This window comes from Nomascus leucogenys, chromosome 12 (assembly GCF_006542625.1).
Source record: "Nomascus leucogenys isolate Asia chromosome 12, Asia_NLE_v1, whole genome shotgun sequence".
Lineage (NCBI taxonomy): Eukaryota > Metazoa > Chordata > Mammalia > Primates > Hylobatidae > Nomascus > Nomascus leucogenys.
This window is the reverse complement of record NC_044392.1, coordinates 8939198-8954585: the sequence shown is the minus strand read 5'-3', so window position 1 is coordinate 8954585 and position 15388 is coordinate 8939198. Positions and strand designations below refer to the sequence as shown.

Sequence of the window (15388 nt, the reverse complement as noted above, 5' to 3'; positions counted from 1 at the left end):
ATAGGAGCAGGTTTCTGCCTTCAAGATGTCCCACATGCAGCACAGACTCAACGTATCTAAAACGGAAGGCTGTCATTTTCCCTGCCTTCCCAACCCATGTAACAACTCACATCCGTGTCCCATGCTCCAACCACACTGAATTGCTTGCCCTTCTCACTTCCGTCTGCCACCAGTGAGTAGTTTGGTGTTCTTAGACCACAGGGGTGGGAGGGAAAGAGAGAGACAGCAGGCAATCAGGCTGGGGTAGACAGACACCAGACCTTGATGCCAGGTGGAGGAATCTAGATGCATTGGCTGCTGTCCCAAGTTACTCTCTGGCCTAAATCTCAGACTGGCCGTATAGTTTAATTTTTTCTCTTCCACCAAAGGTCATCTGTGTAGAAGATGACACAAAGGGGGACCCAGCACGGTGGCCCGTGCCTCTAATCCCTGCACTTTTGGAGGCTAAGGAGGGAGGATCATTTGAGCCCAGGAGTTCGAGGTTGCAGCGAGTCATGATCGAGCCGCTGCACTCCAGCCTTGACGCTGAGTGAGACCCTGTCTCTTAACAAAATATATTTAAAATTTAAAAAGAAGATTATACAAAGGGGTTATCTATCATCTTGGCCAGCAATGCAGGGCAAAACTTGAAACAACTTGGTCTGGCAGTATTTTCCAGATGCCAAATCCTCATTCTCTTTTCTCTGCTGTACAGCTCCCACAGTGTTTTGTGTGAGATGAGAGGGAGCATGGCGGGTCTCAGCCCTGGCTTTGCCCTGGGAAAAATTCCTCATTTCTGCACCGCCTCCCCAAAGTGGGGGCTAAGCCAGCGCCGTCTGCCTCTCCGCCTAGCCCAGGCCCCTTGCCTAGATGCCCTATTTCCCTAAAGTCTCACAACAACTCTGTGAGGTAAGCATTACCATCCCTTCATTTTACAGATGAAACTGAGGCTCAGGAAGTTACGTTTCGGGCTATAAATCCCGGAATCTTCGCTTCGATGCCGTCCAGGCTTGGGCCACCGAGCTCAAGAAATGGGCCGACGGGTGACCAGACGGACGCCGGGACCAGCCCAAGTTCAGGGCTGAGGGCCGCCAGGTGGCGCGTTTCCCTCCCCCTACCCCCCGCGGCGGCTCGGGTGCACCTGAACCCAGCGGGGCGCGCCGGGGAAAGTAGGCGCGCAGGGTGGGGCAGGGAGTAGCCCTAATTCCCCAGCTCGGAGTGGGCAAGGAGCACGGTTTAGCTCAGCCGGCTGGCACCGCCAAGCGGCCGCCGGGCCGCATCAGCCCTCCTCCTGTTCGAGCTCCCCAGCGTGCAATTTATTTGGGGGCTACCGGGGATAGAACGGAGCAGGCGAGCGCTGCCAGGAGGTGGGGCCGGCCCCACCTGTCGACTGCCCGTAGTGGGCAGGGAGAGGGCGGGGTTTGTCCCATAGGGCCCGCCCCCTAGTCCCCGGGTCCCGGGCGCGCGACGAGATATAAGGCAGTCAGGAAACAATGCACCAGCAGCTCGCGCTCCCGCGCCGATCCCGAGAGCGTCTGGGCCGCCGTGCGCGAGCGAGGGAGGGGGCGCGCGCGCGGGGGGCGCGCTCGTGAGTGCGGGCCGCGCTCTCGGCGGCGCGCATGTGCGTGTGTGCGGGTTGCCGGGCTGCCCCAAGCCGGCGGGGAGCCGGTCCGCTCCAGGTGGCGGGCGGCGGGAGCGAGGTGAGGCTGCGGGTGGCCAGGGCACGGGCGCGGGTCCCGCGGTGCGGGCTGGCTGCAGGCTGCCTTCTGGGCACGGCGCGCCCCCTCCCGGCCCCGCCGGGCCCCGGGAGCTGCGCTCCGGGCGGCGCTGGCAAAGTTTGCTTTGAACTCGCTGCCCACAGTCGGGTCCGCGCGCTGCGATTGGCTTCCCCTACCACTCTGACCCGGGGCCCGGCTTCCCGGGACGCGAGGACTGGGCGCAGGCTGCAAGCTGGTGGGGTTGGGGAGGAACGAGAGAGTCCGGCAGCCGGCTGTGCCGAGGGACCCGGAGACGCCTCCTTCGCCCTGCCGGCACCCGGTCAGCACGTCCCCCCTTCCCTCCCGCAGGGAGCGGACATGGACTACGACTCGTACCAGCACTATTTCTACGACTATGACTGCGGGGAGGATTTCTACCGCTCCACGGCGCCCAGCGAGGACATCTGGAAGAAATTCGAGCTGGTGCCATCGCCCCCCACGTCGCCGCCCTGGGGCTTGGGTCCCGGCGCAGGGGACCCGGCCCCCGGGATTGGTCCCCCGGAGCCGTGGCCCGGAGGGTGCACCGGAGACGAAGCGGAATCCCGGGGCCACTCGAAAGGCTGGGGCAGGAACTACGCCTCCATCATCCGCCGTGACTGCATGTGGAGCGGCTTCTCGACCCGGGAACGGCTGGAGAGAGCTGTGAGCGACCGGCTCACTGCTGGCGCGCCCCGGGGGAACCCGCCCAAGGCGTCCGCCGCCCCGGACTGCACTCCCAGCCTTGAAGCCGGCAACCCGGCGCCCGCCGCCCCCTGTCCGCTGGGCGAACCCAAGACCCAGGCCTGCTCCGGGTCCGAGAGCCCAAGCGACTCGGGTAAGGACCTCCCCGAGCCATCCAAGAGGGGGCCATCCCATGGGTGGCCAAAGGTCTGCCCCTGCCTGAGGTCAGGCATTGGCTCTTCTCAAGCTCTTGGGCCATCTCCGCCTCTCTTTGGCTGAAGCTGCCCGTGTAGCCCCCAACCGTGTCTGTCTGGCACGTGGGTGTGTTGGTAAACAGTTTGGAGAAGTGGCATAGGAGCCAGCGTCCCTTTGATGATTATTGGAGCCCCAGGGGACAAGGGATATTAGGTGAGGGTTGGCGCTTAGAGAGGACAATACTGGGGTTGGACTGTAAGGGATTTCTGTCCTAAGGAGTCTGGAAGGGGGTCCCTTAAGAGACACTCCAAGCCTGAAGTTTTTTTGCTGCTGCCTCTTTCCCTAGGAAATTCACATTCCCCTAGGGGGAGAAGAAGCTGAGAGCCTTTTGTGCAAAGCCAAAGCCTTCATCCTTTTAAAAACCTAGGTCTCCAGTTGGCTTTACTTTAAAATGCCAATAATAAATGCCCTCTTCTCGTGCTTCCCCACCACCACTTACCACTTGTGCATCCCTGAGACAGGGAGGGAAGAATGAACACTCCCCATTAACAGATGGAAAAACTGAGGCTCAGAGATAGACAATCACTACAAGTCAGCTCCAGCTTTCTGCCATCTAGCCAGCACCTCTTCCCCAGTGCTCCATCCCAGCCAGGCACCTCTTCCTTGATGTTTGGGTCTTTGTGGTAGCTTATCTTAGAAGCACTACACCTTGCCTTGCTGTTTGTCCTGAGATGGGAAATTGTCCTTCTCACTCCCCCTCAATACATCTCTAGCGTCAGCTGCTCCCTGGCATTCAACAAATATTCACTGGCCCCTACTTTGTGGCAATCTGTGGGCTACGTGCTGGTCAAGGCCGTAAAGCTCCAGGCCCTCCTCTCCCATCCTTGATGCAAGTGCAAACCTCGCTGAGGGCAGACTGGGGCATCCTGTGCCACTAAACTACATTGTTCTTATTCTGGCATCTTAGACCTCCACACCGATGAGAAATACTGGAGAGGGTATTTTTGTAGAGTGTAGACTGAGGCTAGTGACAAATCAATCAGGACCAAGAAAGCTCACTGTAGCTTTTAGGAATAACTTTTACACGACCATTTGATAGGGAACTGGGGAATGGGGTATGGAAGTTTTCATACACTTGAGAGAAAAAATAGGATAACAAGAAAAATTAAAAGTCTTTTTTTTTTTCCTGGTCCACTGTGTTAAGGTCATTTTTAACCAGCTTGCTTTCTACACCAAGAGTTTATGTTCGTTTAATGGCTGGAAAGAGAATCTTGAGATCAAAAAAACCAATAAAGATGTATCTCTACAACGGCTGGTGGAGTGGTAGAGTGGAAAGAGCATTGCTTTGGAAGTTGGACATTTTAGTTTGAGGTCCAGAACGTTACAAAGGTGATATGTGGACTTGGCTGATCTGGGCCTCAGTTTCCCCATTTGCACACGATGGGGTTGGACTTGATTGTCCTGCTGAAGACAGTTCCTTGTCTGGGTAGAGTAAGACACTACTCTCTGAAAGGGAGAATGGTGTCTTAAATTATTTCTTTCTTAGAATCTTCCTGAGCCACGAGGCTTAACACTGAAAATTAAAGGTTTGGGATGTAGGGAAGCCTGCTGAATCATTTTCTGACCTACCCTTTAACCTGAACCTGTTTGTGAGCTTCTAGTTCACTCACAGGCCACATGGCCTGGAACAAAATGCAACAGATTGCAAACAATGAGGCGGGGGGTGGGGAAAGTGATTGGCAGCAGAGCTCACCCAATAGGGGCTAGAGGCTGGGTAAGACAGCATTCCAAACACAGCGTAATCAGCCAATCATGGGCTTTGGGGCCAGGAGGGCTGAATGGTCAGGTTTTATTAATGGAGAAATAATGCGATTGTCCACACAATGGAAGCCTTCCTGACAAAGGGGCTCAAGCTTCCTGATATGCAAAGAAGCTGAGAACGGAGCTCTTCCGTTGCGAGGCCGAGATCCATTAAGGTGGACTTCTGTGTGGAGGCCGCAAAATGTGTGGAGCAGGAGGAGAGTTTTCTCCCAATTGCCCCTCTCCTGGTTAGGTTAACCTAAGAGACCTTCAAGCCAGTGAATAAGAAGGGCATGTCCAGGTGTCTCCAGGTCTCTGGTGTTTTGAGCCCCATATCTGGGACATTCTGCTGCCCAGTCTCTGCCTCTGGTGCAGGTAGTTTGGAAATGGTCGCTTGTACCTTTGTGAAGTTCCTGCAGCTTCGCCGACCTATGATTACAAATCTAACCTTCTAGTCCAGGGAAGGAGGTGGGGCAGGGGACCTATAAATGATGGATGACTTTAGAAACCCATTGAACCCAAGAGCAAAATGCTCCTAAGGGAAACCCTTTCCCTCCCCTCTGTGGGTGAAGAGGGATGGGTTGTAGCCCTCCCTTCTCTGAATCTTCAGCTGAAAGGGATGGCAGAATAGAGAGGTGGGGGAATAATAGGATTTATAACTTGTGAAAAGTAACAATTCCCCAAGTGCAGGCTGTGCTGGGCAGGAACAAAGGGCAGCTCTGCCCACAGACCCCTCATTTACAATTCTGATGGGGCATGAAAGAGCCCGACTGGGGGAGATCTTTATAGCTAAACTTTGTCCCAGGCCGGTAGCTCTTTCTCTCCATCCCCTCTGTGGGGGAGGGGAGAGCCTTTGCAGACTGGGGGCCGTTGGCTTGGGTCTGCCTTTTGTTCTTATCTAAGCCTTGCTGTGCAAAAGGAAATTGGAGAATATTTTCCTTCTTGCTAATGTCCCCTCCTTTCCTTCACTGTGCCCTTACCCCATTACAAATGAATCAGCTTTCTGCTCACCTCAATTTGTATATATCTAAATTGGAAAAATGTCACCTACCTTCCCAAGCACCAGCGTAGACAGCTAAAGCTGTAGGGTCTATGTTTGTGTTTCTCATGGGATGTGTTTCTTCTCTTGATCTCTTTTCTTGGACAGAGAATGAAGAAATCGATGTTGTGACAGTAGAGAAGAGGCAGTCTCTGGGTATTCGGAAGCCGGTCACCATCACGGTGCGAGCAGACCCCCTGGATCCCTGCATGAAGCATTTCCACATTTCCATCCATCAGCAACAGCACAACTATGCTGCCCGTTTTCCTCCAGAAAGCTGCTCCCAAGAAGAGGCTTCAGAGAGGGGTCCCCAAGAAGAGGTTCTGGAGAGAGATGCTGCAGGGGGAAAGGAAGATGAGGAGGATGAAGAGATTGTGAGCCCCCCACCTGTAGAAAGTGAGGCTGCCCAGTCCTGCCACTCCAAACCTGTCAGTTCTGATACTGAGGATGTGACCAAGAGGAAGAATCACAACTTCCTGGAGCGCAAGAGGCGGAATGACCTGCGTTCGCGATTCTTGGCCCTGAGGGACCAAGTGCCCACCCTGGCCAGCTGCTCCAAGGCCCCCAAAGTAGTGATCCTAAGCAAAGCCTTGGAATACTTGCAAGCCCTGGTGGGGGCTGAGAAGAGGATGGCTACAGAGAAAAGGCAGCTCCGATGCCGGCAGCAGCAATTGCAGAAAAGAATTGCATACCTCAGTGGCTACTAACTGACCAAAAAGCCTGACAGTTCTGTCTTACAAAGACACAAGTTTATTTTTTAACCTCCCTCTCCCCTTTAGTAATTTGCACATTTTGGTTATGGTGGGACAGTCTGGACAGTAGATCCCAGAATGCATTGCAGCCGGTGCACACACAATAAAGGCTTGCATTCTTGGAAACCTTGAAACCCAGCTCTCCCTCTTCCCTGACTCATGGGAGTGCTGGATGTTCTCTGGCGCCTTTGGCTTCCCAGCAGGCAGCTGACTAAGGAGCCGTGGGGTCTGCCTAGCTCACTAGCTCCGAAGAAAAGGCTGACAGATGCTATGCAACAGGTGGTGGATGTTGTCAGGGGCTCCAGCCTGCATGAAATCTCACACTGCATGAGCTTTAGGCTAGGAAAGGATGCTCCCAACTGGTGTCTCTGGGGTGATGCAAGGACAGCTGGGCCTGGATGCTCTCCCTGAGGCTCCTTTTTCCAGAAGACACACGAGCTGTCTTGGGTGAAGACAAGCTCGCAGACTCGATCAACATTGACCATTACCTCACTGTCAGACACTTTACAGTAGCCGAGGAGTTGGAAACCTTTATATATTATGATGTTAGCTGACCCCCTTCCTCCCACTCCCAATGCTGCGACCCCGGGAACATTTAAAAAGCTTGGCCTCTAGATTCTTTGTCTCAGAGCCCTCTGGGCTCTCTCCTCTGAGGGAGGGACCTTTCTTTCCTCACAAGGGACTTTTTTGTTCCATTATGCCTTTGTTATGCAATGGGCTCTACAGTACCCTTTCCCACAGGTCAGAAATATTTCCCCAAGACACAGGGAAATGGGTCCTAGCCTGGGGCCTGGAGATAGCTTGGAGTCCTGGCCCATGAACTTGATCCCTGCCCAGGTGTTTTCTGAGGGGCACTTGAGGCCCAATCTTTTCTCAAGGCAGGTGTAAGACACCTCAGAGGGAGAACTGTACTGCTGCCTCTTTCCCACCTGCCTCTCATCTCAATCCTTGAGCGGCGAGTTTGAAGTTCTTCTGGAACCATGCAAATCTGTCCTCCTCATGCAATTCCAAGGAGTTTGCTGGCTCTGCAGACACCCTTGGGCCCCTTCCAGCCTGCCATGAATTAGATCTCTTTCCCAGAATCTGGGCCTTTCTGAAGTTTTGGGGAGAGCTGTTGGGACTCATCCAGTGCTCCAGAAGGTGGACTTGCTTCTGGTGGGTTTTAAAGGAGCCTCCAGGAGATATGCTTAGCCAACCATGATGGATTTTACCCCAGCTGGACTCGGCAGCTCCAAGTGGAATCCACGTGCAGCCTCCAGTCTGGGAAAGTCACCCGACCTAGCAGTTGTCATGTGGGTAACCTCAGGCACCTCTAAGCCTGTCCTGGAAGAAGGACCAGCAGCCCCTCCAGAACTCTGCCCAGGACAGCAGGTGCCTGCTGGCTCTGGGTTTGGAAGTTGGGGTGGGTAGGGGGTGGTAAGTACTATATATGGCTCTGGAAAACCAGCTGCTACTTCCAAATCTATTGTCCATAATGGTTTCTTTCTGAGGTTGCTTCTTGGCCTCAGAGGACCCCAGGGGATGTTTGGAAATAGCCTCTCTACCCTTCTGGAGCATGGTTTACAAAAGCCAGCTGACTTCTGGAACTGTCTACGGAGGACAGTTTGGGTGTGGGTTACTGATGTCTCAACTGAATAGCTTGTGTTTTATAAGCTGCTGTTGGGTATTACGCTGGGGGGAGTCTTTTTTTTTATATTGTATTTTTGTATGCCTTTTGCAAAGTGGTGTTGACTGTTTTTGTACAAGAAAAAAAAAACTCTTGGGCAATTCTCCTGTTGCAAGGGTCTGATTTATTTTGAAAGGCAAGTTCACCTGAAATTTTGTATTTAGTTGTGATTACTGATTGCCTGATTTTAAAATGTTGCCTTCTGGGACATCTTCTAATAAAAGATTTCTCAAACATGTCAGAGTGGGGGCAGCTTATGCCACCTGAGTCATCCTCAACCACAGAAAACTATTTCAGGGTAGCCACAAGTGATCCAGAGGGCTGCACTTCTCTAACCATGTTGCTAACCTGGTCATTCCACTCTGGGTTCCTGAAATGCCATTTCAGACATGTTGAAACAATGTAGGCTCAGTACTCAGTGAACACGGAATTCTCTTGTGAATTGCAAAGAGTGCTGAATTTGTACTTTAGAAGGCTTGAAATCCCGGCTCCACCACTTCTGCAGCCTTTAGCTTTATCTTTCTGAGTCCTAGTTTCCTTATCGGTAAAATGGGGATAAATGCTGCTTCTCTGGGTTTTTGCAGGTATTAAATGAAGTGGTAGACTTTAAACTGCTTTCTAAACTATAAAGCCTTATACTCTTTAGGATGGTGTTATCTTAGTGGTATGATGACCTTCTGCAAGATGTCTTTTAAAATTTTTTTGAGAATTTATGTTGCAATGTACTTTTTTCTTACAGAAAGATAGTTTTAAAATTCTTTCTCCTGGCTGGGTGCAGTGGCTTATGCCTGTAATCCCATCACTTTGCGAGGCTGAGGCAGGCAGACTGCTTGAGCTCAGGAGTTCGAGACCAGCCTGGGCAAAATGGCAAAAACCCATGTCTACAAAAAATACAAAAATTAGCCAGGCATGGTGGTACACGCCTATAGTCCCAACCACTCGGGAGGCTGAGGTGGGAGGATGGCTTGAGCCTGGGAGGCAGAGGTTGCAGTGAGCCAAGATTGTGCCACTGCACTCCAGCCTGGGCAAGAGAGCCAGACCCTGTCTCAAAAAAAGATTCTTCCTCAATTAATGAAAGAAAGTTTAAGCTTCATTTTCTTCCCATAGTTCTCATAAACTTGCTGTAAATGCAAGACAAGGGAATTCAGTAATAGCTGTTCCTCATAGGGCACTGCTTATGTCTGAACACTCTGCCATATCAACCATGTGTCAGGGCTACAGATGAAGAAACTGAGGTTCTAAGAGTAAACAAAGCTATGCAAATTCACAAGCTTGTAATTCAGTTGTGATTTGAAACCAGCTCTGCCTATCTCCAGAGCAAGGGGTCTTAGTCACTCCATTATGATGATTAGCTTGTTTGTTAGCACGGGGTATGTGGAGAAGGTAAACGTGGAATTCCATCATTTAACTGCTTGTTGGAACCTCTCTCTTTGGGGCTATTGTGCCTGCCACTTATTGGGATGAAATGGAGCAAATGTCCCATGACCAGCAACTCTGAGGCATATGTGTGCTGGGTGGGATAGTGTTGCTGCAAAGGGGCCCCATCTGGGACTGAAAAGAAATCAGTTGCTGTTCAGGATGGTCATGAGCATCCGGGTGAAAGAAGCCTCCACTAACTCCTCCTTACAGATGGGACTTGGGTTGGTATTGCCCACCCGGATTCCTATGGAGCCTCAGTAAGGTCAAAAAGCTCCTCTTAATTCCTCACATTTACAAAATGACCCTCTTGTGACCCTCCAACCTGGTAAGTAAGCAATATCTGCCTGATGGTACTAGAGCCCAGAGAGTTTTCATGCTCAAAGTCACATAGCAAAATCAGGATTCCAAACCCAGTCTCCTATCAGGTAAGCTTTTTCCACTTGTCCCCCACTGCACATAGGTAACACACTTAGAACCTAAGAAGCTGTTTGGTAAAACTGACATGGATTATTGGAACTCTTTTCTTAAAACTCCCAGTGTATTTTTCTCCCTTTTTTGAGGCCATTAGTCAAGGGTCTGGTTTGTAGGACGTATCTCCCTTTACTGGACCTTGAAAGAATTCAATAAAAATTTTTGAAAGCACTTAGTACAATAGTATGGACCCATGGGTACAGGCATGAATGTTAGTAGTTTTGCATATCTTAATTCTTACAATAACTTGGAGAGCAGGATGCTGTCAGCCCCATTTCACAGATAAGCCAACTGAAGCTCAGAGACATTTAAGTCGTTTGCCTAAGCCCACACACCTACTACCAGCTGCCTGATTCCAAGCTTCAGCTCTTTTGAGTCAACTCTGCTGAGAAAGGAGTGGGAATAAAGCCATCTCCTGGGGGAAGGGAGGGTGTTTCTGGAATGCGAAGTATTTTAAGCTCCTTCCTAGCTCATTTCTACAGACTCCTACCTCTATCTTTGTCTGAAAATAGTCAGGAGTTTATTCCTGGATTTCAGAGGACAACTTCTACAAATTAGGTTTGCCTCTGAATAATGCACCTAAGGGATCACACTCCCAACTCAGGGACATAGACAATACGGGGTGACCCGGAAGCCACACTTGGTGTAGCAAAGAGAGAAGGACATCATCTCCGTTAGACAATAAAAGGCTAAAGTGTATGTTTAACTTCTGCCTCTGTTGGCAGTTATTTTGGGGAACTGAGACAGGTTGAACTATCTTAGATGTGCTCAATTTGTCTACAGTGCTCTCGAGGTCAGGATATTCCAGAATATTAAAAGGGGAAAAAGAGGATGGGGATGGCTTTGCTGATCTGTGATAAGTGATAGGAGGGAGTGTGAGAGAGGTTTCTTTTCAAGGATAAGATAACCAGCTGGGAGATGATTGATGACCGGGCGACTGGGAAGGGGGAAGGAGGAGGTGTCTAAATGTGTCAGCTAGAGTTCTGTTTGTTGGTGTGTGGGCATTTCTACTGTAAGCCCAGTGGGCAGCTTTTGTTAATGTCTGTTTATTTATACCCCCTGGCCAAAGGGAGCAACTGTATTAATGTTACCATTCTCTTGGCAAGCAAATGTAAATATTTAAAAAAGAAAGTCTCTAATCAGGTGTGTTATTAAATGATTAGGCTCAGTGCCAAGGGTCCAGTAGGTGCCCAGTAAATAATGGATTTCTTTTAAACTTGTGGGAAGCAGTATGATTAAGTGGTCACCCACACCCAACAGGTCTCAGTTCCAAATCTTGGCCCTGCGTTTTCTAGCATTTTCTTGACCTTGGGCAAATTATTAACCTTTCCTAACCCTAGTTTTCTTATCTATAAAATAGGTAGAAATAATAGCATGCACTTCATTGGGTTGTCAGGGCAATAGTAAGTGCTCAGTAAATGATTAGTATTATTTAAACCATGTTAACAGGCCACACCTAGAATATAGATTAGTCGTATCTGAAAGATGATAGAAGGAATTGGTAAAATAATAAATCTTCCCAGAGTGCACATATTGATGCTTCAAGAGGTGGTAAATTATTAGGGAAGAAATAGCCAGGTTTGGGGAGCTTGAAATAGGCAGCAGAGGAGGGAGGGCAAAGACTGGAGCTTCAGACTGGTTCACAGCATTCACAGCCCATGGCCAGCAGAGGTTGTGCATCAGCAAAGCCATTGCACATACAAACCCTCTACTTTTCCTTACTGGGCACTGTGGTGCCTTTAAACTGAGCTAGAGTCAACTGACTCCATTTAGTCATTAATGCCTATATTATTAAGACAGTGATTCTCAAACCTGAGTGTGTCTTAAGAATCTACCCACCCGGCCAGGCACGGTGGCTCACGCCTACAATCCCAGCACTTTGGGAGGCTGAGGCGGGCGGATCACGAGGTCAGGAGTTCGAGACCAGCCTGACCAACATGGGGAAACCCCGTCTCTACTAAAAACAAAAATTAGCCAGGCATGATGGCATGCGCCTGTAATCTTAGCTATTCAGGAGGCTGAGGCAGGAGAATCACTTGAACCTGGGAGGCGGAGGTTGCAGCGAGCCGAGATCGTGCCATTGCACTCCAGCTTGGGCGACAGAGTGAGACTTGGTCTCAAAAAAAAAAAAAAAAAAAAAGGAATTGGCCGGGCGCGGTGGCTCACGCCTATAATCCCAGCACTTTGGGGGGCCAAGGTGGGTGGATCACAAGGTCAGGAGATCGAGACCATCCTGGCTAACACGGTGAAAACCTGTCTCTACTAAAAATACAAAAAATTAGCCGGGCGTGGTGGCGTGCGCCTATAGTCCCAGCTCCTCGGGAGGCTGAGGCAGGAGAATGGCGTGAACCCGGGAGGCAGAGCTTGCAGTGAGCCAAGATTGTGCCACTGCACTCCAGACTGGGAGAGAGAGCGAGACTCCGTCTCAAAAAAAAAAGAATCTGCCCACCCTAGGTCAGGGCCAGGAATCTGCATTGCTACCAAGCAAGCAGGGAGGTGAATTCCTGAGGCCACACTTAAAAAAACATTGATATAAGGGGTTGGAGCCCAGGTTTTGCAAAGATAAAAAGTATTCACAGAAGGTGGTGTAGATGCCATGGTTAAGAACTTGGGGCCAGGTACAGTGGCTTATGACTGTAATCCCGGCACTTTGGGAGGCAGAGGTGGGAGGATCACATGAGTTCAGGAGCTTGAGACCAGCCTGGGCAACATAGCAAAATCCCATTTCTACTAAGAAATTAAAAAAAAAAAAAAAAAAAAAAAAAAAAGGCTGGCAAGAGGGCCTGTGCCTGCAGTCCCAGCTACTCCGGAAACTGATGCTGTGGTGGGAGGATCACTTGAGCCCAGGAGTTTGAGGAGGCTGCAGTGAGCTATAATTGTGCCATTTCACTCCAGCCTGAGTGACAGAGTGAGACCCTATCTCTAAAACAACAACAACAACAACAATAAAAAACAAGGACTTGGGGTTACTACCTGTGTGCTGTTGGGCAAATCACTCAACCTCTCTGAGTCCTACAAGTATCCTTCTTCTGTAAAATGGAGATAATAATGATATCTATGTCACAGGACTGTTGTGAAGATTAAAGGAGTTGTTACGTGTAAAGTTCTTAGAACAGTGCCACAGTGCCAGCTACATAGTGACAGCAATATGTTTGCAATGATACGTGAAGCTATGGTTCCTTCCTTCTGGAAGTTTATGAGCATGGAAACACAATCAGAAAATATTCTGGTCCGAAGTAATATAATAATAAAAAGATAACAAACATGATCACAAACTAAGGCAATATGTGTCTCAAAGAAGTGCTATGAACCTCAGAACGGGAAGAGAACATTTTGTTTAGAGTCATCATGAAAGTTTTTGTTGGAAATTGTAACATTAACCAGAACTAGAAGTACAGGTAGTATTTGGCTAAGTGAAAAGAAGGATGTTCTAGGCTAAGAGAATAGCTTTGGGGAAGAGCAGTTAAGAAGGTTGTGTCAAATTTGGGGACAGGGGAGAAATCTGGTCTGATTTGCTGGCTGGGTAGTCTCATTTTTACAAAATAAGGAGGATTGTACTAGATTTCTAAGGGGATCCTTTCAAGAGCAAACATCCTCTTTGAAATAGGGAAGTCAGGGGAAGAAACTGATTGTGGTTTGGGACATGATGAAATTAAGGTGATGGGGTCATCCAAAATGAAGTACCCAGCAAGTTGAAAATGTGATACTGAGGCTTTAGAAAGGGATTTGAATGGGAGATACAGGCTTGAGACTCATGAGGATATAAAGATGGCAGGGTAAAGTGGCTCATGCCTATAATCCCAGCACTTTGGGAGGCTGAGGCAGAAGGATCACTTGAGGCCAGGAGTTCAAGATCAGGTTGGGCAACATAGTAAGACCCTGTCTCTGCAAAAGAAAAATAAATAAATTAAAAAGCTGTTATTATTTATTTATTTATTTATTTATTGAGACAGAGTCTTGCTCTGTCACCCAGGCTGGAGTGCAGTGGCACAATCTCGGCTCACTGCAACTTCTGCCTCCTAGGTTCAAGTGATTCTCTTGCCTCAGCCTCCCAAGTAGCTGGGATTACAGATGCCCACCATCATGGCCAGCTAATTTTTGTGTTTTTAGTAGAGATGGGGTTTTACCATGTTGGCCAGGCTGGTCTCGAACTCCTGACCTCAGGTGATCCACCCACCTCAGCCTCCCAAAGTGCTGGAATTACAGGCGTTAGCTACCGTGCCCAGACCTAAAAAGCTGTTATCTTGACACTGGGAGGCTGAGGCTGGAGGATCACTTGGGGCCATGCATTTGAGACTAGCCTGGGCAACATAGTGAGACTCTGTCTCTTAAAAAAAAAAAAAAAACGAAACCGGGCGCAGTGGCTCATGCCTGTAATCCCAGCACTTTGGGAGGCCCAGACGAGGTCAGGAGTTCGAGACCAGCCTGGCCACCATGGTGAAACTCCGTCTCCACTAAAAATACAAAAATTAGCTGGGTGTGGTGGTGCGCGCCTGTGATCCTAAGGAACCACGAAAGATTGCTGGCAACCACCAGAAGCTAGAGGAAGGAAGGGCCCTGTGGACACCTTGATTTCAGACTTCTAGCCTCCAGAACCACGAGAAAATAAATTTCCCTTTGTTTTTTGTTTGTTTGTTTTTGAGATTTAAAAAAAAAAACAAAAAACCAGCCTGTTGCCCAGGCTGGAGTACAGTAGTGCAGTCTCTGCTCACTGCAACCTCTGCCTCTCCCGTTCAAGCGATTCTCGTGCCTCATCCCTGCCCCTGACTGAGTAGATGGGGCTATAGGAGTGCTCCACCACGCCCGGCTAATTTTTGTATTTTTAGTAGAGATTGAGTTTCGCCATGTTGGCCAGGCTGGTATTGAATTCCTGGCCTCCTGCCTTGGCCTCCCAAAGTGCTAGAATTACAGGGGTGAGCCACCATGCCCTGCCAATTTCCCTTGTTTTAAGCCACCCAGTTTGTAGTAATTTATGACAGGCCTAGGAATCTAATATAGGAATCATGTTCATCATAAAATATCTCCCACAGAAAATATTTTTTATTTGGGTAGCTAATTAGCGTGAAGATTGGGCTGCAAAGGCATCTTAGGTTGTACCAAAAAGCTAGTGTTGGCCGGGTGCTGTGGCTCACACCTGTAATCCTAGCTCTTTGTGAGTCTGAGGTGGGCAGATTAGTTGAGGCCAGGAGTTCGAGACCAGCCTGGCCAACATGGCGAAACTTCATCTCTATTATAAACTTGTATAAATAAATTTTTAAAAAGGCTAGTGTTGGTCTTTGACCCAACTTTCTTCCTTACCTTGGAGACAGATGCTTCAGGCCTCCCATAGCATGTTCCTTTTTCTGTCCTAAATGTCACCACATACTCTAAAATTCCATCTGGAACCTTTTGGATGATCTGATTTAAATGGCCCTTTTACTGTAATGACTACATCTTTTGCCTTCTCCCTGTAAATTTCTTTCTTTTATTTTTTGAGACGGAGTTTCGCTCTTGTTGCCCAGGCTGGAGTGCAATGGCACGATCTCAGCTCACCGCAACCTCCGCCTCCCAGGTTCAAGCAATTCTCCTGCCTCAGCCTCCCGAGTAGCTGGGATTACAGGCATGCGCCATCACACCTGGCTAATTTTGTATTTTTAGTAGAGACAGGGTT

At 49.4% G+C, this 15388-nt stretch overlaps 1 protein-coding gene across 2 annotated transcripts; it reads left to right on the top strand.

Moving 5' to 3' along the window:
- Positions 1-1575: 1575 nt before the first annotated feature.
- On the top strand, positions 1576-8082 carry MYCL (MYCL proto-oncogene, bHLH transcription factor). 2 transcript variants are annotated; one of them, XM_012511042.2, is made up of 3 exons: positions 1576-1679; positions 2046-2550; positions 5539-8082. In XM_012511042.2, exons 1-3 carry the CDS (start codon positions 1599-1601, stop codon positions 6135-6137), a joined length of 1185 nt encoding a protein of 394 aa, XP_012366496.2. In that variant the 5' UTR covers positions 1576-1598; the 3' UTR covers positions 6138-8082. The 2 variants fall into 2 exon arrangements, with proteins under 2 accessions (XP_012366496.2, XP_030679043.1); XM_030823183.1 differs by having other exon boundaries at positions 1576-2550; positions 5539-6316.
- The last annotated feature ends 7306 nt before the right edge of the window (positions 8083-15388 follow it).

What these genes read in the sequence shown, in the direction of transcription:
- MYCL (XM_030823183.1), top strand. Translation starts at nt 1,599, where the DNA reads ATGTGCGTGTGTGCGGGTTGCCGGGCTGCCCCAAGCCGGCGGGGAGCC. An exon ending in CGAGAGCCCAAGCGACTCGG is followed by an intron (nt 2,551 to 5,538) that starts GTAAGGACCTCC and finishes TTTCTTGGACAG; the next exon opens with AGAATGAAGAAATCGATGTT.